The sequence below is a fragment of the Mustela nigripes genome, chromosome 17 (assembly GCF_022355385.1).
Source record: "Mustela nigripes isolate SB6536 chromosome 17, MUSNIG.SB6536, whole genome shotgun sequence".
NCBI classification, from domain to species: domain Eukaryota; kingdom Metazoa; phylum Chordata; class Mammalia; order Carnivora; family Mustelidae; genus Mustela; species Mustela nigripes.
Genome location: NC_081573.1, coordinates 4230051 through 4250806, shown reverse-complemented (window position 1 = coordinate 4250806; position 20756 = coordinate 4230051). Strand labels below are relative to the sequence as shown.

Sequence of the window (20756 nt, the reverse complement as noted above, 5' to 3'; positions counted from 1 at the left end):
TGCTAGGTCACTTAGATAAGGCCATTTAGGATGTGGAGATAGCAGTAAGTGGATGGATTCAGTATGTGCTTAGGAAAGAGAATCAACAGGCCTTGGGATGGATTAAATGTAGGATGTGGTAAGGGAGTCAGATGTTAAAAGACTTCAAGGTCTGTTGAGGATGGTGGTGCCATGGTGGTGCCATTCATTGAGAAGACCTGTTCAGATACGATCAAGTGCTTGTGAGGGGTGAGAAAGACCTCAGTCTCTGGCTTCAAGCATAATTCTAACTCTAGTCCTTACTGTGACACAGTTCTCAACACCAGTCTTGACACAAGTCCAAGTCTTAACCTGAAACCTCAATTCATACCCAAACCTAACTCTTAACTCTGCTTTATCCTTGCCCAAGTCTAATTTATACCTCAGCTTGGAACCTATTTCTTGACTAAGTCTTTGACTCCAAATGTCAGCACGAGCTATAACTCACACCTCAACCAACATTAAACCTTGACCCAAACTCTGAATCCCTAAATATAAATCAAACTCATTCTTGACCCAAAAGTGAATGTCACCATAGCCTCAGTCCCAAACTTGACCTATGCACAACTCAAACCATATGTCCATCACAAACTATAATAATATTCCAGGAAGCCCACACTGACATCCTCCCTATGAGTTCTCAACAACTCACCCCAATCCTAACATTCTGACTCCAGTTCCAGCTCTATCTCATCTCCAACACAATTTCTACCTGAAATTTCATATTCACTTCTAGGTCCTACTCTTTCCCCATCCCATCTTCATTTTCCCAACTCCACACCCCACCTTGACCCTTCACTTCACACAAACTCTAAAATAAATTCTACCAAATGACACCATACTAACATTGACCGCATACTGACTAAATCCAAGCTAAGTTTCCAAAATTTACTCTCATTAAATCCAAAATGAGACCCCAGAACTCAGGCTCCTGACTGCACCAATTCCACAGGAAGTCCCTGGCCTTGAGGGGTGTCAATCTTCCTGACTTGGGCTCCCAAATGAAGTAGAGGTAGACCCCAGTTTACCTGACTTCATAGCCCCACGGGAGTCAGTAATCTGTATCTTTCCCTCTCAGCTTCCTAAAGAGAGGAATTTTATCAAGACTTCCAGTTTGTTATCTTCTGCCTGAATCTCTATCCCTGGACTCCCTCTTCAGCCCCCTGCCTCATCAGCCTTCTATCAGAAAGAGGAAGGGAGCTACACTCCTCGGGAGCCTTGTTGTTCATTCTAACAAACCCAGAACTTCTCCTCTGCTGTGTTCTGCATATCTATCTCTCTGTGTTCTTAATTATTTAATCTGATTTTGTTGCTAAACACTTCTTTATGAGCAGAAGGAACGAGTCTGGTGTTCATTGGTGTTTTCTTTAACACCCAGCCCAGACCAGGGAACATAGGAGGTACTTAAATAAATACTAGTTTGCAAACCACTGTCATCCACAGATTTGGCAACCTTAGACTCGGTCTTTCCTTGATCTCTGCACCAATCAGCCATGGGGTGTGAGCAAAAGAACTTGGTCTCACAAGTCAGACCAACCCAAGTGTGAATCCTAATTGCTCACCCTGTGATTTCAGGTTAAGTGACTTCATTTTTCTGAGCTTCATTTTGCCCCTCTTTAAAGTGAGTAATGAGGCATCTTGGTGGCTCAGTTGGTTGGGTGTCTGCCTTTGGCTCAGGTCATGATCTTGAGGTTCTGGGAGCAGACACCACATTGATATTCCTGCTTGGGGGGGAATCTGCTTCTTCCTCGCCCTCTGCCACTTCCCCCAACTTGTGTGCGTGCTCTCTTTCTCTCTCTCCCTCTAATAAATAAAATCTTTAAAAAAATAAAGTAGGGGAGAGAAAAATTTACTCCTGAAGGTAAATGGGAGATAAAATAAAATTATGAAAATAAAGTGAATGTACACATAGCATACCCTGAATTAATATTAGTTCCCCTTACCCCATCATCCAGAATGAAGCAGCTTCCATTTCTTGTATGGCTGCTGTGTGATGTGTAAGGCGCTTCTCAGAACTCATCTCTTTTCCTCATATGGGTCCAAGTAAGGACTGTCTTCCCCATTATATAGATAAGAAAATGGAGTTTTAAAAGAGGTGCAATCACTTGAGCAAAGTCATATAGCTAAGGAATCAGAAGAGGCAGAATTCAAATGCTGAGGATTGCCCTTGTTATCATGGTTTTACAGATTCACACCCTGAGAAGAAAATTTCCCAGGGACACTGCCACACATCCTTGAAGTCTCATATGGCTCAGAATGGATTTGGAACCCTCTGGGCCTATTAATGATGCATACCCCCTTATTGGTGAGACTGCCAAACACCAGCCGTCCTGTGCCCTTTGAGTTTAGCACCAGCACCTGTTCTGAAGTCCCACACAGATACCCAGCCTCATAACTCCCTCGCCCTCAAACCTGTGTCCTGAACCATTGCCTGATGACTCATCCTCCACCTCATGATCACACCTGAGACCTGGCATCTGCTTATCCTGCCAGCTGTGCCTTGCCCTGAGGGATCCTGGACACTCTGACCCTGGAACCTCCTGACTCTGCCCCTTGGGTTCTGAAGGCCCATTGTTTCTAACTTCCTGGATTCCCTTCCCTCTTCTTTCAAGAACAGCTCTCCACTTCTGGGAAGCTGCTCTTTCATTTTGCGTAGTTCTGGTGAAAATGTCAATCATACTTCTCCAGTCCCTCCCACCTGGACACCCAACCATTGGGACTGACCCAGGCCAAGCCAACAAAAGCATTGCTTCCTCCTTGACAACAAAGATTGAACCAAGCAGGGGGCGGGGCTCAGTTCACACTGAACCAATCACAGTTCTTCTCTGGGAGTAATATCAAGATGCCAGGAGAATGGAGATCTTTGTTTCTGCTGTGTTTGTTTAATTGGGTGTGTCAGTAGCTGCTATGTTCCTTCCATCTGAAAAAGTCTGTTTACAGAGGCTAGAATGAGATCCATAGAAGAGGGAAAGAAACAAGCAAAATGAGAAACAACTCACACACATCAAAAAGAAAAACAGAGGCAGAGAGAAGTAGGCAGAGTGACAGAAAGTGTCAGCAGAGAGAGAGCAAGAGCATGTGTGAGAGCTGATTGGCTTAAGTCACCATTTCAAGTACTTGAGACTCTGGTACCTGTGTCATATCCTGACATCAGGAACCATCCCCATAACCTTCCTAGGCACCTAAGCCAGCCATCCCCTCTTGCATATAAGCCAGCTCTAACTGGGGCTCTGACATTGCTATCCAAAAGTTCCCTAAGTAGATTCTTCCAGCTTTTGTCCATGCCTGGTGTTGTGATTTCCTCCCAGATTCCACAGACAACAATCCTATCCCTGAATTTCTGGTTGACTTTGGACCAGTCTCTTCCCCCACCTTGACCTCAGCCACATCCATCCTTAATACTATAACTCAATCTTCAAGTGTTCTCTGTTTTTTTTTTTTTTCCCAATTGGGGACATTTAAATATCACCTGGATATTGAATGATATTAAGGAATTATTGCTAACTCTGTAAGGTGTTGATAATGTAAGGTGTTTATGTCTTAAAATAACCTATATTTTAGAACTGGAGTTGGCAAAATTTTCTCAAAGAAGAGCCAAATAGGAGGGCACATATTGCATGGAGCACTGGGTGTGGTGCATAAACAATGAATTCTGGAACACTGAAAAGAAATTTTAAAAAAGAAAAAAAGAAAAAGAAAATCAAATAATTAACGGGTGCCTGGTTGGCTCAATAGGTGGAGCAAGGAACTCTTGATCTCAGAGTTGTGGGTTCAAGCCCCATGTTGGATGTAAAGATTACTTAAAAATAAAATAATTGAAAAAAATTTAAAAATCAGGAAATAAAGAGCCAAGTAGCATATACTTTAGGCTTTGCAGCCCATGAGATAAAATTGAGGATATTATGTACTTACAACACAGAGAAAAACTGGAAAATAAATTTCCAATTTTAATTGATGAAACCTAAAATACAGTAATAATTGTTTGTTACCAATTTTTGTCCTACAGGTCTATTAATGACAGAATGGAATTATTTTTGAGGGATAACATCTTGCTTAATTAGAGTTCAAGATTTATGCTCCCTATCATCAAATCAAGTAGTAAAATCTATTTTTAGCTCTTGGGAGTTGGCCCCTTGGCTTTAATTTGACATACCCTGTTTTAGACACATAAAACAAAATATTTAGGAACAATAGAATGGTCAACATCTTTTTCAAAATATTCTGACATTAGGGAAGTGTGTAGTATAGGTGAAAGGATTGGTTTTGATTGAGTTGGATGGTGGTATAGGAGGGTTCCCATACTATTTAACCTATGTTGAAATTGTTTGTAGTAAAAATTCTAGAACAATTCTTTAGAGTGAGATGACCCTTGAGTATATCTCCAGAAATGCTTCCAAAGTTCCAGGAGTTTACTATCAGACATGAAAGACTTCCTTAGGATTTCTAGTATTCAGGGACTTTCACTGAGGACAGAGACTGACGCATGAGACGCCTCTTGCATACCCACACAGCTGGTGGAGAACTGCCACCGCCCACAGCCCAGGACTGAGAGAGGTCTCCTGTCAGGTGACTCTAACTACCTACTGATTGGATGGGACTGGTCACCTGACCAGAATGCAGTCAAACCACTGGCCATTCAATAACCTATTGTGTGGTAGGCTGAAGGAGAAGCATTGACCTGGACCAATTGGGTTCTCTTGCATGACAATATAATCTGGGAAATCCTGGGACAGTGACGTAGTTGGTGGTAGTTGAAGGTGAAGTTAGGAGGTGGCGAAGTAAGGAGAGAGACTGGAATAGTGCAAGAGGGAGCCAACACCTCGAAAATGCAGAAGCATGGAGGAGAGAAGGGCGTCAAAGGGTCAAATAAATGAGTTAGAAGTTTGGTAGCAAGAAAGGATTGAAACATAGGTGGAAAGAAAAGAGACAGATAGAGGGGAGCCAGGATCCATCCTGTTGTGATTCATTAATATCCTTACAATAACTGCCCCCTCCAAACGCATCTTCCCCCAGACTTCAAGCCTCTGTTCTGTTGAAAATGCCCCCAAACCTTTTTTTCTCCACACTTCAGTTTGGACAGTGACTCATTTCCTTCCACTAGACCAGAAAAGCTCTGAGCTGTGAGAAAGATTTCTGTCGCTAAGAGTTTTGCGGGCAGCCAATGTTCCATTTCTTCATCTGGGTGGTGGTTCCACGGGTGTATATTTAGGCTGCTCATGTATTTCCTGCCCCCCTACACTCTGCATATTTCATAACGGGGGAGGGGAACTCCCCCTCAAGACTCAGATGCACTTCGGCTGCTCAGAAAAATGAAACAGAAGTTCTTTCAAATCTGTCTTTTGCAGGCCAGCCCATTTGGACACTTGGAAATCCTTTTGTGTCTTCTCCCCTGAAATTAACCTCCCATTCCTCCAAGCCCTTCTAGAAAAAGGGGATCACTGCAGGCAGTGGTGATAGCCAGAGTGGCCATAGGGGCTCTGGTCTATATAGACCTCCCAGCAAGGCGCAGACCCCCGTCCTCCCATTCCTCCCCGCAGGGCCAAAGCACAGACAGGCAAGGAGCCAGAGTGGGTTGTGTTTTATTGAAGAGGGTCCAAAGTTTGTCCTAGAATCAACCCCTTCTGCCTATAGTCTTCTTGATCCAGTCCAAGTAGCGGCAAATGTTGGTGTAGACACCAGGTCTCTCGGGCCGCCCACAGGGGTCTGATCCCCAGGATGTGATGCCCTGGAGAACACCACCACACACCAGCGGACCCCCGGAATCTCCCTGGATGGGGAGAGTAGAATACTTTTACCTAAGATGCCTTGTTGAACCCAGCAGTTAGTACTAGTTCTGTAGCATGATTGGTTCCCTCTAGCCAATAGGGATGAGAGCATTGTGCCCTGGGCCTAGTTGTGAGAGAGAGGGGTGGGGCTTCATGTACAGGGACATGGACCGGATGTCCTAGGGCAATGGGGAACATCCTGACCAAGGAGGGAACAGAATGGTGTCTCAAAGATCCAATCCAGAAAGAAGATAGTGATGATTACATGGAAGGAACTGAGCTGATATCTCCATTGCTAGTCAATGGTGAAAAGATCTTTGCATCCAGTTAGGAAACATAGGAGGAAGGAAGGAGCAGAATTCTTGTGGATGCACGCATGCGCACGCAAGGGACAAAAGCAGGAGTCTTTTGAGAAGAGATCATTGTCTCTATGGAACCGAAACCATCCTGAAAGATTAGATTTCATGGAAGGACACTGATGGAAATGACTTCATTCCTGGTCAATGGGAAGAAAGCACCAAAGCATTGTCTTCAGAGACCAATCATTAGCAAAGGGGTGGGGCTTCCATGGGGCAGAGGGCAAACCTGGGGGAGCCCTGTGGACCCAAACTGCAGTCAATATGAACAAGAGTGTTATATCTATGGCAAATCCCAAGATTTGTTATCTTGGGTATGGGGAGCTCTTCGAGGGACCATTAAAGTCAATGGCCCCATTCCCTAGCCAGCTGGCAAGAGAACATTGCTCCCCAAGGGACCAATCAAGGCAGCCATGCTAGGGAACCCAGTCAGGTCCTAAAGAAAAGTGGCGGACTACCTAGTCAGTGGTAGAATTTGTACAAAGGGCTGAGGAAGGAAGCAGGGGAGCTTGCATACCCTCTAGCCTCAGAGTCTTTCCCTCATGGATAACTCATCTTACCCCCTTATTTCCTCCCCTTTCTTCCCCCAATCCTGAAGGCAAGGGTTCCCAGGAAAATGATAGCAACAATTCAACGTTCCTGAATCCTGTGCTGCACACCCTGCAGAGAGAGTGTGGCCTTCTCTGAACTTGCTCCCCACTCTAGAAATAGGAGTAACCTCTCTGGGTACTAACTATTTGAGGTCACCCTGCTGCCAAACCTTGAGCTTCTACTGTGGGGGTGAGGGACAAGGGAAGAAGGGGGTTTCAGAAGTCACTCACCTGGCATGAGTCGGCCCCATTGCTGTCGCCTGCACAAATCATAGCATCTGTGACTTCCCCGGGGTAGACATCCTTACACTTCTTCTGGGGAAAGATTTCTACTTCTGCGCAGTTGAGGGTGTCAGGAAAATTCTCTGAGGGGGTAGAGGTTGTAAGTTCCCAGAGAGGGCAACCATTTCCCCCTCAATCCCTGTCTGGATCTAATCTCCCTTCTGTATATCCATGGCTGCCCAGGAGAGTTTTCTGACACATTTCACAGGACACATCACTTCTCACCACATTAAACAAAGCCATGGACCCTGCTGTTTTCTTTCCAACATCTAAAGAAAGGCTGTTGGACCCTACCTTCTATTTCTTGTCCTGTCATTTTCAAATTAAGTATCAGGTGATTGGGAGACATGGAGGTGCCCCCTTACGACAGTTCTGACCTTGTCTCTCCAATCTTCCCAAACCCAGACCACCAGGTCCCCAATTTCAGCTAAAGCCTTCTTCCAAATTCACCTCATCATAGAAGCCTTCCATGACCACTCTAATGAAGACACCATCCCTCCATCACTGCCTATCCTCTTACTCTCCATGATATTTCATTATAGCACTTAACTCTACCTAATAATTCATTTTATACATGTTTGTTTATTGTTTATTTTCCCACCTAGCATGCAACTCCATAAGATAGAGACTTCAAACTGTAAAGCAGCTGGGGCATACCAGATGCTCACAAATAAATGTTGAATTGATGACTAAACGTGGAATTAATCACGTAAGATACACCACAGGGAATATAATCAATAATATTGTTACAACTTTGTATGGTGACAGATGGGAACTAGACTTATTGTGGTGATTAGTTTGCAGTGTCTACAAATGTCCAGTGATTATATTTACACACAAAACTAATAGAATGTTGTGGCAACTATACTTCAATTAAAAAAAGAAAGAAAATGGAATTAATCTTTCTTATTAAACTTTGAGCAATAGACTTGAGGGGGGAAAACTTCTATCTATGTTCCAGAAGCTGTATACTCACAATCTCATTGATTGTGAGAAGACTGAACTCACAATAGCTTTTTGAAAGAGGGATGCAGAGACACCTGGGTGGCTCAGTTGGTTAAGCATCTGACTGTTGGTTTTGGCTCAGGTCATGGCCTCAGGGTCATAGGATCGAACCCCACATTGGGCTCTGAGCTGAGTGGGATCCTGCTTGAGATTCTCTTTCTCCCTCTCCTGCTGCCCCTCCCCCTGCTCTCTTTCTCAAATAAATTGAGAATTTTTTTTTTTTTAAGAAAGAGGGGTATGGGGCGCCTGGGTGGCTCAGTGGATTAAGCCGCTGCCTTCGGCTCAGGTCATGATCTCAGGGTCCTGGGATCGAGCCCCGCATCGGGCTCTTTGCTCAGCGGGAGCCTGCTTCTCTCTCTCTCTCTCTGCCTGACTCTCCGCCTACTTGTGATCTCTCTCTCTCTGTCAAATAAATAAATAAATAAAATCTTTAAAAAAAAAAAAAAAAAAAAAAAAAAAAAAAAAAAGAGGGGTATGTTCATTTGCTCCATCATTCATTCATCCATGCATTCATTCAAAAAATATTTATAAAGCACCTACTATGTACCAGGAACCATCCTGAGCACTAGGAACATACAACGAAGAAAATAGATTTAAGAGCCCTTTTGGAGCTTAAAAATCTATGATCTATCTATTACATAAAATCTATGATCTAACCTTAAAAATCTATCATTTTGCAGATGAGGCAAATGGGACAAGAGATGGGAAGGGGCTTGCCCAGAGGAAAGGGTTTGAACTGACCTGACTGATTTATGAGCAGCTGGGTTTCCACAGCATTCCATTGTCCCCTTAGAAGTACGTTCTGACAGCTAGGGATCTGAATCCTGTCTTTGCTTGGAAAATCCTGGATTTCCTGGTGAATCACATGCCTCTCTGAGCTGAGCCTCAGTTCTCGCTGTGAAGGAGGGTGAGGGTCTTCTGGACTCCGAAGCCCCAAAAGGAGGACCTCAACGGAGGTCAAGACTTTGGGTCCAGAGTGAGGAGGGGGCTGGAGACCTAGACTCTGGGTCTTGGGAGGGGAAGGGACTGAATTTTTGGTTGTGAAGGAAGAGAGTCTCTGGCACCAGGAATCATAGGTTCAAAAGGGAGAAGATGCTTAGGAGCTTGTTTTCTTGGGCCACTGAGGAGCCCACATATCCTAAGTCTGTTAAGAAGATTATAGAAAATCCTGTGCAAGGAAAGATTTCATAACATGGTTCTCTCCATGGGATGCTTAGGTGGCTCAATTGGTTAAGCATCTTCTTTCAGCTCAGGCCATGATCCCAGGGTTCTGGAACTGAGCCCTGAGTTGGGAATCCCTGCTCAGTGAGGAGTCTCCTTCTCTCTCTTCCTCTGCTTCTCCCCCCTGATCTCATACTCTCTCTCTTGTTGTCTCTCAAATAAATAAAATCTTTAAAAAAAGGAAAAAAGAAAAAGGGGGTGCCTGGGTGGCTCAGTGGGTTAAGGCTCTGCCTTCGGCTCAGGTCATGATCTCAGGGTTCTGGGATCAAGCCCCACATCGGGCTCTCTGCTCAGCAGTGACCCTGCTTCCCCCTCTCTCTGCCTGCCTCTCTGCCTACTTGTGATCTCTCTCTCTCTATCAAATAAATAAATAAAATCTTAAAAAAAAAGAAAGAAAGAAAGAAAAAGAACATGGTAGTCTCCACCATGAAGGAGGCATGCATTCTTTTTTTTTTTTCTTTTTTAAGCTGGGTGTGGAGCCCAAGTTGAGGCCTGAAGTCAGGCTGTTGAGATCGACCTGAACTGAGATCAAGAGTCAGACACTGAACCAATGGAGCCATGCAGGCATCCCAAGGAGGCATGCATCCTTTACCCACTCATTCACGCATCCATTTTGGGGGGAACCTGGTTTAACGATCTGCTATTTTGCTTCCTTTCTCCCACCACTCCTGTTAATATTCTGGCCTTCCAGGTTTCCAACACAGGCCACTTGTGCATCTCAACCACACAATCACTGTCCCTTCTCTATCTCCTTCTGGAGGCAAAGCTTTGCCAATGGCTTGAGGTCCACTGGGCCGGCCAGCTCCTCTGCTCCCTCCTACTACCTCGGGGGCTGGTGACAGTGCCCCAGCCTGAGATGGTGCACTTCTGGCCAACTTCAGGGCAGTGATCCGTCAGGCTGATGGGCTTCACTGTGGGCCCCAATGATGCCCGACCACGTAGTCGGATGAGCATGAGATCATGGCTGTGGTCCTCATTGCTGCCGTTGTAGCAGGGGTGTTGGATGGACTGAGCCACAGCCATTTCTTGCTCTGATCTGTCCTTATTCTTCAGGCTGTGATCCCCCAGGCGTACTGTGTACTTCCTGTAATGGTGGAGAGTAATTTGGGACCCAGGCAGGAGTCTGGGACCCCAGTCCCCTCCTCCCTTGGCCCTCTGCATTCAGAGGCGCAGTCTCCAGCTCTTTTCTCTCCCCCTATCCCCAGGTCCCAGCCCACCTCTGCCCCAGGCATCCACTCACTGTTTTTTACAGTGGGCTGCTGTAAGGACCCAGTTGTCATCGATGAGGACACCCCCGCATAGCAGCCGGATACCCTGGAACAAGGCTGTCTGCCAAGGCTGCGAATGGGGCTTACACTCCTGGCCGCCCAGCACCTTGGATTCCTGTGCCCTCAAGTGTCCTGCAGCAGGAGGGAGAGGGTTTGGATCGTCACCCCCCTGGGACAGGGCAGAGGCCAGGAAAACCCACTGTGGGTTCCAAAGGACATTGAGCAAGTTCTCCACCTGCCTCCTCACATGTCCACACCGGGACTGTGAGGCCCCCAGGTTGCACAGGCTGTCACACACAGAGGCACATGTCCACTCATTGATGCCCATGAGTCACACCGAGTCACACACCCGAGCACGCTTCCACATGTTCCCACATGCGTCTGCACGCCCTGAATACTGTGCATATCTGCACCCCTCAGCAAGCAGCCCTGCCGGCTTGGTGTGCTCCTGCAATATGCAGCATAACCTGACACACTCCTGCCCACTGCCATGTGTGCATGCCTCCATCCACCCAGGAAAGCCCAAAGGAGTTCCCACATATGATAGCATGTTTCACATCTCCCCGCATGCCATCACCAGCACCTACCACGGCATTCCTACAGGCTCCCGCCAGGCCCCCTCACCTGCCCAGGCTTCCAACAGCAAGAGCAGGAACATCCAGGTCCAGACCGCAGCAGGTGAGGGATGTCCCATGGTGGGATCTGGCAGAGGGAGAAGTCAGGGCTGAGAAATGAGGAGGGAGGAGCCCTAAATCCTAGGAGAAACTTGAAGTAAGGGAGCAGAGCATCTGGAGCTGTTCTTCTGCGTCTTGCAGGTGGAGGGGACTGAGGACACAGCTTCTTAGGTCTGAGGGAAAAGGGACAGACCCCAGGTTTCTGAATCTGAGGAAAGGTGGTGGGGGATGGATTCCTATATTCCCAGGAATGGGAGAGTAAAGAGTCCCAGACCCCTGGATCTGAAGGAAGAAGGAACTTGGAGTTAAGATTCCTAAGCCTTGGGGAGGAGGGGGCCAGGGGCTAGATTCCTAAACCTTGAGGAAGGAAGGGGTCTGAGATTGGGGGTCCTGAGCCCTGGAGGAGCAGGGGTCCCGGGGCCTGATGCCTGTGTCTAGGAACTTTGGCATCTCACCTTGCAGAATCCAGGGGGCGGGGTCACCGACTGATTCAGACCCAAAGGAAGAGGCCCCAATACTTCAGCTCTGTCTGCCTGGTACTAGGTTCTGGAGGCTTTTAACTGGGAATCCCCGCCTCCTGCTCCGCCTCCTCCCGCTCTGGAGCCGACAGAGCATCAGGGCACTGGAACCCTGTGTAAGAGTGAGGAGGGGCTGAGGGGCTGAAAAGGAAACACTGAGGTGGGGAGTGGTGGCTAGGATCTGGAACTCCTCAGGCTTGGGAAAGAAGGACATCAGTGCTGTGACTTCTGGGCCTGAAACAGAAAGGGCCAGGGACCCGGACAGCTGGATCCAAGGGAAGAGGGGCCTGGGGACCTGAATTCAGGGTCCAGGGGAGGTAGGGGTTGGGGGGTCTGAACTCCTGGGTCTGAGGGAGTAGGGAGCTGGAACCCGGAATCCTGGGTCTGAGAGAGGAGGGGGGCTGGGGACCTGCACTCTGGGTCTGGAGGAGGGGGCTGGGGGAAGAGAAACTGGGGGCCCAGAGCCCTGAATTGAGGGAAGGGAGGTTAAGTCTGGACTTCTGGACCTGGGACGGGAAGGAATGGGGTTCTGGGCTCCTGAGTCCGACGGTGGATGGGGTTGGGACCTGAACATTTGCGTCTGGGGTGGAGAGAGAATAGGCCTGAATTTTTGGTCTGAGGAAGAAGGAGGCTAGGGACTAAATTCTTAAGTCTTTTTAGGAGTGACTTGGAGCCTGGGTTTTTGTGGGAGTAGGGGATTGCTGCCACTAACTGGAAGTGGAAACAAGGTGAGTCTTCTGAGGGAGGATCGGGCCCCGCCCGCTGCCCCCTGAGAGGTTCGGGATCTGGGAAGGCAGGTTTGGGAGGCACCGTGACCTGGTTTCCCCTTCCCCTGGGGGCGACGGGACCAGCCCAAGCAGAACCCAGCGGCCTTGCTGCAATAGAAGCTGATGGAGACAGACTTTAGGCAGGACCTACAAGGGGTAAAGGGGGATTTGCTGTACGGTGGCGGTTCCCTGTCTACCACCGCCGCCCACCCGTTCTTCCTTCATCCCACAACATAGGCAGACGGAAGGCGCGGCTCCGCGCGTTTATTGTAAAATCATCCATTGACTCTGGATGAATTGAGACCCTCCCTCAATTTCTCTCAGTCGGGTCCCCGCCAGGATTCAAACGCCCAGGGGCGCGGGCACAAGGGGCGGAGCCCGACCAAGCCTCGGAGCCTTGTACCCGACGCTACAGCGCCCCTGACGTCACGGGGGCGGGCTCTCCCACGGAGGAGGCGGGGTTACAAGAGATGGGGCCCAGAGGGGAAGTCTCATTGGGCAAAGTTCCGAGGGGAGGAGCAGTCTGCTGGAGGTGCTCCTGGCGCGGAGCCACAGGTGAAGCTGCTCCACCGGGTTGTTGCCCGCTCCGGTGACATCACAGAGGCGGGGCTACAGGGCCGGAAGTGTCTCCCCGCTGCTTTCCGACGGGGCGGGCCCTGAGGGCGCGGAGCCTCAAGATCCGAGGCGTCTCGGGGCCGCTGAGACTTCTGCGGCTGGAGTCCGGTTGTTTCCCGCTACCCTGAGCCCACCCTCCTCTCTTGGTCGCCCAAGGCATGAGGGCTCAGTTGTCCTCCATGGTTTTGCGGATCCAGTCCACGTAGTGGCACACGCTGGTGTACACCGCGGGGCGCCAGGGTCTGGAGCAGGGCTCGGCACCCCCAGATACCACACCCGCCAGGGTCCCGTCGCAAACCAGGGGGCCCCCAGAGTCACCCTGTGAGCGGCAGAAGAGGAAAGAAACTGTTAAGCAGGTGTTCATATTACACTGGCCACTTCCTCTCAGGAGGCCCCGTGTCCTCCTCTCCTGACACCTTGGCCTCTAGACATCTAGGGCTAGTCCCTCCTCCCTCATACCCAGGAGTATGAGCTCATAGCCCTCACCTCACCCCTGCACTTAGCACTCTGGGATCCTAGTCCCCTCTGTTCCCCCAAGAACTTAAAGTCTGTATTCCCAGTCCTCTCCTTTAGATTCTGGAGTCTGGGCCTCCAGGAATCCTGGCCCCAGTCCCATCCTCTCCCAGAACCCAGGTGTCCTGGGTCCTTCCGTGCTTTCATCCATGAATTCTGGGGGCCCCCAACTCCCTAATTCCCTAGGACCCAGGAATCCGGCAGGATATCCATTCTGCTCCTTCCAAGAGTAGCTCTCACCTGGCAGGAGCCCCGGCCCCCCTCCCAGAGGCCGGCACAGAGCATACTGTCCGAGATGTGGCCCGGATATGCCCAACTGCAGAGGTTGTGATCCAGGATGCTGATGTTGGCACACTGTAGCGTCAATGGGTACTGCACTGTTAGCAAAAGAGATCCACCCATAGTATCAACAGTTGTGACCATCACACTCAGAGTCCCTCCACCCAGACCCTCGGACCCACAGAGTCACAGCAAAAGACTCTCAAAGATAGAAACAAGACACAGCGACAGAGAGAATCATACTGTGAAAGAGAAACAGATGGTTGAGGAGATGGGGAGAGCCAAAGAGAGAAACAGGGAAACAGATGCAGAGAGCCAAGAGCCAAGAAGAGATACATACATGACGTACAGAGAGAAATAGAGACCATGGCAGCAGATAGACCTCTTAAGGGGAAAGAGATTCTCAGAGGAAACATGAAGAAAGAGAAAAGAGAAAGAAATAGGCCCCAAGATGCCAAGGGAGAAGGCAGTGAGAAAGACAGGAGACATTCATGGTCATTGACAGAGATAAAGATAAAGACTTAAGAGATAAGAGAAACAGATAGGGAGAAGCAACATGTAGAAAATATATATGGACATAGATAGGCATAGACCCATGTGTATAATCCAGGGGCACAAATTCAGGTGGGCTTGACTGGCAAATAGAAATGGGTGGAGAGGGGGAACCTAGGTGACTCAGTCAGTTAAATGCTCCCTTAGACTCAGGTCATGATCCCGGGGTCCTAGGATGGAGTCCCACATCGGGCTCCCTGCTCTGCGGGGAGCCTGCTTCTCCCTTTGCCTCTGCCTGCTGCTCCCCATGCTTGAGCTCACTCCATCTCTCAGTCTGTCAAATAAATAAATAAAATCTTAAAAAAAAAAAAAAAAAAAGTGGGTGAAGGGGACCAGACAGACACAGCAGCCAGTAGGGGGCACTGTAGCGGCCCAGAAAACCCACATCTGGTCTGGAGGCGGCAACCACCACTGATTCTGCCTGATGGTCGGTGTTTGGGGAATGTGGGTCCTGCATTGTCAGCTCTTTGGATTTTCTCAGTAACTGCAGAAATTTGGCTTTTATGTAAAATCTCTCAAGCTCAAACTATTTTTTCAAGGCATTTTGAAAGCCAGGACTGATGTGGGAGGCTCAGTGTGGCTAATGAGTGGCTGATTTGTGACTCTGAGAGACTCAGGCCTCATTTCAATTCTATGAAGTCTATATTTTCATATTTAAACATCTCTGAAATGAGGGCGTGTCTTCCAGCAAAAGGTGTCATACAAGGATTCACAGGAACTGTATCCCCTATTCTTAGTGGTTGTAAATAATGCATCTTGTAACTTACAGCATCTTGGATTTTTTCCTTATCTATCTATCTATCTATCTATCTATCTATCTATCTATCTATCAGATGAAAAGACAGAGACAGAGAAATAGGGGGGATTCAGACCCTCAGCATGAGCCACAAGGGATTGAGTTCTGGGCAAGGTTGTACCCTTAGGACTGGACACAGCCCCCCAGCCTGAGATGAGGCACTGGGTGCCTGGGGAGACGCAGGTCTGGCTGAGGTTGAGGGGTTGCACAGCAGGTCCCAGGTGTGCCTTCCTGGGCAGACGGATCAGCATGATGTCATCACTGTGGTCGTGAGCCCTGAGGTCCTTGTTGAACCCAGGGTGGGGAAAGAAGTCCGTGGCCCGGAACAGTTGCTCTGGACCCTCCCATTGCCAGAGGTGGTGCTCCCCAAGGCGGACCCACAGATACCTGTTGGGACAGGCCTCAGAGGTCAAGCTGGGTGTCCACCAGGATGATAGGTGCTCCACAAGCCACATGTTCTCTCTGGGGCCCTGTCATTTCTGTATGACCCAGAGTGCTGTGTGATTTTAAGCAAGGCACACACCCTCTCTGGGCTTCAGCTTCTCACTCCAACACTTTGTGTGCCTCTACCTTTGTAGCTTTCCCCTAAAGGCTCACACCTCTTCCTAGTCCCATACTAAGTAAACCACCTTCCTTCCTGCTCCACCTGGAGCCTTGATGGTGACCTGGGTCCCCTGGAACGATGCAAGCACATGGGGGCTCCACCTACCACACAAGAACAGCCCCACCCCCCCACCCCTACAGGTCTGGTGGCTTCTGTGGGGAGTGGCTCTGTGTGTGTGTCCATGTTTGTGTGTGCATGGAGGGGGATGAGAAATGGAAAATCCCCAAGTTTGGGGTCATCCATGGCCTCAGGCTTTTCTTGTCAGCCATATCCCTCACCCTCAATGCATGTCTTCCGACTCAAGCTCTCAGTCCACTTGTTCTGCTCTGGGTCTCTGCCCTGGACAGCTGGGGGCTCTCTGGGGATGTGCATGTCCATTCCTTAGCTTCTGACCTCTGACATTAGAAACCCAACTTACGACTAAGAATTCGGGACTTGAAGAGTATGAGACATTATTTCTATCTCTGTCTCCTCATTGCCTGGGCTCCATATCTGGAAAACAGTCTTCCCCAACTTGTTCTCAAGCCCGAATCTTTTCTACCTCTATATCTCTGCTTCTCTCCTTAGTCTTTGGAGCTGAAATCTGAGTATTCTAGCCTTCTGTACAGACCTGAGCTGAAAGAGGTCCTGTCATGGAGCAATGCATGATGGGAAATTCCCACACAGCATTCTGGGCTTCATTCCTGGAGGGAAAAACATCACAGCAAGATGGGCTACCCCTTTCCAGAGGTAATATAGAAATTCAGGATTTCTGCATCAGGTAGATTCTAAGATTCTAACACCCTAGGAATCCACGATTCTAGAATTCTACGTCCTAGAATGTTATGAATCCAATATTCTATGAGACTGATGCGCTGCCTACTGCACTAAGGAGGCAGGTATAAATCCAACATTCTAACATTCTAGATTTCTCTAGGTCAAAAGCCTAGAGTTTTAAAATTATCTGAATGAAATCAAGGACCTAAAGAGCCTGGAATTCTAGTAATCTGAGACTATAAAATGTATTTCATCAATCTAGAATTCTATAGTTCTTTTTAAAAAATTTTTATTAAAGATTTTATTTACTCATTTATTTGTCAGAGAGAGAGAGAGGGAGAGTGACAGGCAGAGGGAGAAGCAGGCTCCCTGCCTAGCAAGGACCCTGACACGGGACTCTATCCCAGGACCCCAGAATCATGACCTGAGCCAAAGGCAGATGCTCAATCAACTGAGGCACCCAACTATCCCTAAAATTCTGTAATTCTATGATTTTGGAAATTTAAGAATCTAGGTTCAAATAGTTTGAGACTCTAGAATTCTCTCAATGTAAATTTTAGGGATTTTAAGAATCTGAAATGATAGCTTTCTAAGATTTAAGATTCTAAGATTTGTTTAATTCACCAGATTCAAGACATTTATGCATATAAACTTCTAGAATTCTATTGATTCAAGATTCTAGAATTCTGCAAGTGACAGTATTCTAGGATACTGTGAATCAAAAATTCTAGGACCATGAGCTTCTATATTCAACGGACCTAGCTAGGATACTGAGCCTAAGATTCTAGGATTGTGCTCTCCCATACAACTATTGAGCATTTGACATTGAGACATGCAATATGTGTAAAATGCACATCTGATTTCAGAAGTGTAGTATTAAACAAAAAGACTGATCTATATCATTAATAAGTATTTAAAAATGGATTGCATACTAAAATAATGGTTTGACCATGACAGACTCTTGACTCTGGGAAACAGACTGAGGGTTATGGAAACGAGGGAGGGAGTTGGGGGATGGGGTAACTGGGTGATGGGCATTGAGGAGGGCACATGAGCTGATGAGCACTGGGTGTTATACGCAACCAATGAATCACTGAACATTACATCAAAAACGAATGATGTACTATATGTTGGCTAATTGAATTAAAATTTGAAAAAATTAAAATAAAGTAAAATAATGGTTTGAGCATGTCAAATTAAATCTATTATTAAAATTAATGTTAATTCTTTTTTTAAACTATTGTAGTATGTCTATTAGAAAATTTAAACTTGGGGCGTCTGGGTGGCTCACTGGGTTAAGCGTCTGCCTTTGGCTCAGGTCATGATCCCAGGGTCCTGGGATTGCCCAGGGTTCTCTGCTTGGGTTAGGTGTCTGCTTCTACCTCTGCCCTTCCCCCACTCTTGCACACACACACACTCTCTCTCTCCCCATTACTCTGCTCCCTCAAATAAATAAATAAAATCTTAGAAAAAAAAAAAGAAAATTTAAACTTAACTATGTGGCTGGAGATATATACCCACGGAGCTGCCCTGCTCTAGACTCCTAAGATTCTACCAGTTTGAGTCTCAATTCTAGAATTCACTGAAACTGATGTCAAATCTCACAGATCTGAGATTTTAGGAGTTTGTGACTCTGGATTTTTCTGGGTCTGAGCCTAGGTTTCTAAGAATTTTGAATTTTAGATTCTAATAATCAGATTATTTGGGACTCTGGAATTTGGAGGGTCAACTCTAATTCTAAGAGTTGAACTTTTGGGAACAGAAATGAAGGCCAAATCCTTCCCAACCACAGCTCCCTCCCTCCTCTACTGAAGGCCCCTTGCCCCCCCCACCCCTCCCTTACCTTCAGCACTGTCCCTCTCCCTCACCCCAGTGGTGCCCAGGTCACTCACGGCTTGTGGCAGTGGGCAGCTGTGAGCAGCCAGCGGTCACTGATGAGGGAAGCCCCGCAGAAGAGGTGGGTGAGGTAGAAGAGCCCGGCCTGCCAGGGCTGCGAGTTGGGGCGGCATTCCTCAGCCCCGATGGCTCGGGTGTCTGCCCAGCCATGCCCTGGGGTGGGGTGGAGGCAAAGGGGTCAATGAAAAGCATGGTAGGAGGGCTGGGGGAGACCTGCTAGATGCCCACCAGGAAGGACCTGAAGTCTGGCGGGTCAAGGGCAAGCTGGCTGGCGGGGACACAGGGATCGTGGAGAGGCAGCAGGATGGATGGCTGGAGCCTCACCTGCCAGGAGAGAAAACAGAGCACAGACGAATCCCAGCCTCATCACCTTGGGGCGCCTGGGTCTTGAGCATGTGTTCAGGCTGCTGGCCGTGCTTCTTGAAGGTAAGCCATGCCATCTCCTTCCTCCTCTCTGGGGCCGCCCCAGTGATTAATCTGGGTTGGGAAACGTCCCAGGGGGAGGGGGAAGCCCTGGGGCCTTGAGTGGGGGCCTTGGAAATGGAGGCAATGCAGGGGAACCCTCCCCACCAGTTGGATGAGCTGGTGGCCTGCTGGGCCAGGGATGAGCTGAATGAGGGAGGAGTCCTGGGATGTGGAGTCTTCCTGAGATCTCCAGAGAGGGGAAACCTCATTCCCATGACGTCAGGATGCAGGACCTGGATGCAGGATATTCTGGGGTCTGGAGGAGGAAGAGGGAGAGAGGGTGCCTGGGTGGCTCAGTGGGTTAAGCCTCTGTCTTTGGCTCAGGTCATGATCTCAGGGTCCTCGTCGGGCTCTCTGCTCAACAGGGAGCTTGCTTCCCCCTCTCTCTCTGCCTACCTCTCTGCCTACTTGTGATCTCTGTCCGCCAAATAAATGAATGAAATCTTAAAAAAAAAAAAAAAAAAAAGGAAGGAAGGAAAGAAAAGGGAGAGAAAGGTGATCCCTAAGGCTGGGTCCTGAAACGGAAGCAGATTTATCTTGAATGAAGCTGTGGTGAGCTAGGATCTGTGCCTGGGGATACGTAGGAGGACCCCCCCACCCCCACCCCCACAAAAGCAGGTGAGGATTGGGAGAAAGAACAGAGACTCAGTAGGAAGGCAGGCCTGATTGGGCAAGACAGGGAAAGAGAGGAAAGAGAGCAAATTAAGAAAAGAGAAAAGGACAGAGGTACAGAAGGATTCAGGGTGAGGGAAGGAGAAAGAGGGAGAGACACAGACTGAGCAAGCCAGAGACCACAAGAAACCACGCACGTGTGCACCCCCTACAGAGCCCTCCCTGTTCTGGGCATTTGGGCCCCTTCCTGCAAGGACAAAGGCCTCTCCTAGAAGGTTGAGGAAATATGGTTCAAACCGGATTGACTCACTCTTCTCATGAACCACCCTACGCCTTTCTTCATATCCATATCACCCAAGACCCACTGCTCAGCCTGCGTGGAACTAAGCACTTTCCTTTTTTCTTAACACCATGAGATCTGGGCCAAGTTCTGAGAATATTGCCCTGTTTTTTCATCTCCTCGCCTCCACGGTCCTCTCCATCAGTCCATCCCCCCTGCCTCTCTCCCCATCCCTCCTCCTCATCAGGTAGGCAGCCCTGCAGGGCCAAGCCCAGATATGATTCAACTCTATGTCCCCAGATCACCCATTTGGAGCTGAGCTCTCAGGAAGCCTCAGGAGATGTTAATTAAATGAGTGAATGTCTTTCTCCATATTCTTTTCCTGGTACACTCCTACTCGTCCTTCAAGATTCAACCTAAATGCGCCCTCCTCCAGGAGGTGTCCTCTGATTTCTTGAGGAAGAATGCATCTTTTACTGCCCTGGACACTCACAGGATCCTCCACTTTCTATTGATGTAAACCTGATTATCACTCTGGGTCTGGGCTCCCCTGGAATGTGTCACTTGGTTTAGAGCATGGACTCTGAAACTGGACCACGTGGGTCCAGATCTCAGTGCTGGCAATTATGAAGTGTGTGACTTTGGGCAAGTCACTGGACCTCTCTCAGTTGACCTATATATTAAGAAGTAATAGGGGCGCCTGGGTGGCTCAGTGGGTTAAGCCTCTGCCTTCGGCTCAGGTCATGATCTCAGGGTCCTGGGATAGAGTCCCGCATCAGGCTCTGTGCTCAGCGGGGAGCCCGCTTCCTTCTCTCTGCCTCTCTGCCTGCTTGTGATCTCTCTCTGTCAAATAAATAAAAAAAAAAAAAAAAAAAAAAAGTAATAGTAATCCAGGCTGGGGTGGGGGGGCGGTGATTGAGTTAA

The 20756-nt window shown here is 48.3% G+C and overlaps 2 protein-coding genes across 3 annotated transcripts; both read right to left on the bottom strand.

The window, feature by feature from the left end:
- Positions 1 to 5613: 5613 nt before the first annotated feature.
- KLK8 (kallikrein related peptidase 8) lies at positions 5614 to 11710 on the bottom strand. Of its 2 annotated transcripts, XM_059381197.1 has the most exons (6): positions 11635 to 11710; positions 11130 to 11207; positions 10478 to 10637; positions 10062 to 10321; positions 6961 to 7094; positions 5614 to 5785 (listed from the first exon to the last, which is right to left on the bottom strand). In XM_059381197.1, the coding sequence occupies exons 2-6, from the start codon at positions 11197 to 11199 to the stop codon at positions 5630 to 5632; spliced, it is 780 nt and encodes a 259-aa protein (XP_059237180.1). In that variant the 5' UTR covers positions 11200 to 11207; positions 11635 to 11710; the 3' UTR covers positions 5614 to 5629. The 2 variants fall into 2 exon arrangements, with proteins under 2 accessions (XP_059237180.1, XP_059237179.1); XM_059381196.1 differs by lacking the exons at positions 10062 to 10321; positions 10478 to 10637.
- Positions 11711 to 13245: 1535 nt separating this feature from the next.
- Positions 13246 to 18842, bottom strand: KLK9 (kallikrein related peptidase 9). The gene is made up of 5 exons (XM_059382588.1): positions 18800 to 18842; positions 18472 to 18628; positions 15341 to 15606; positions 13833 to 13969; positions 13246 to 13398 (listed from the first exon to the last, which is right to left on the bottom strand). Exons 1-5 carry the CDS (start codon positions 18840 to 18842, stop codon positions 13246 to 13248), a joined length of 756 nt encoding a protein of 251 aa, XP_059238571.1.
- Between the last annotated feature and the right edge of the window lie 1914 nt (positions 18843 to 20756).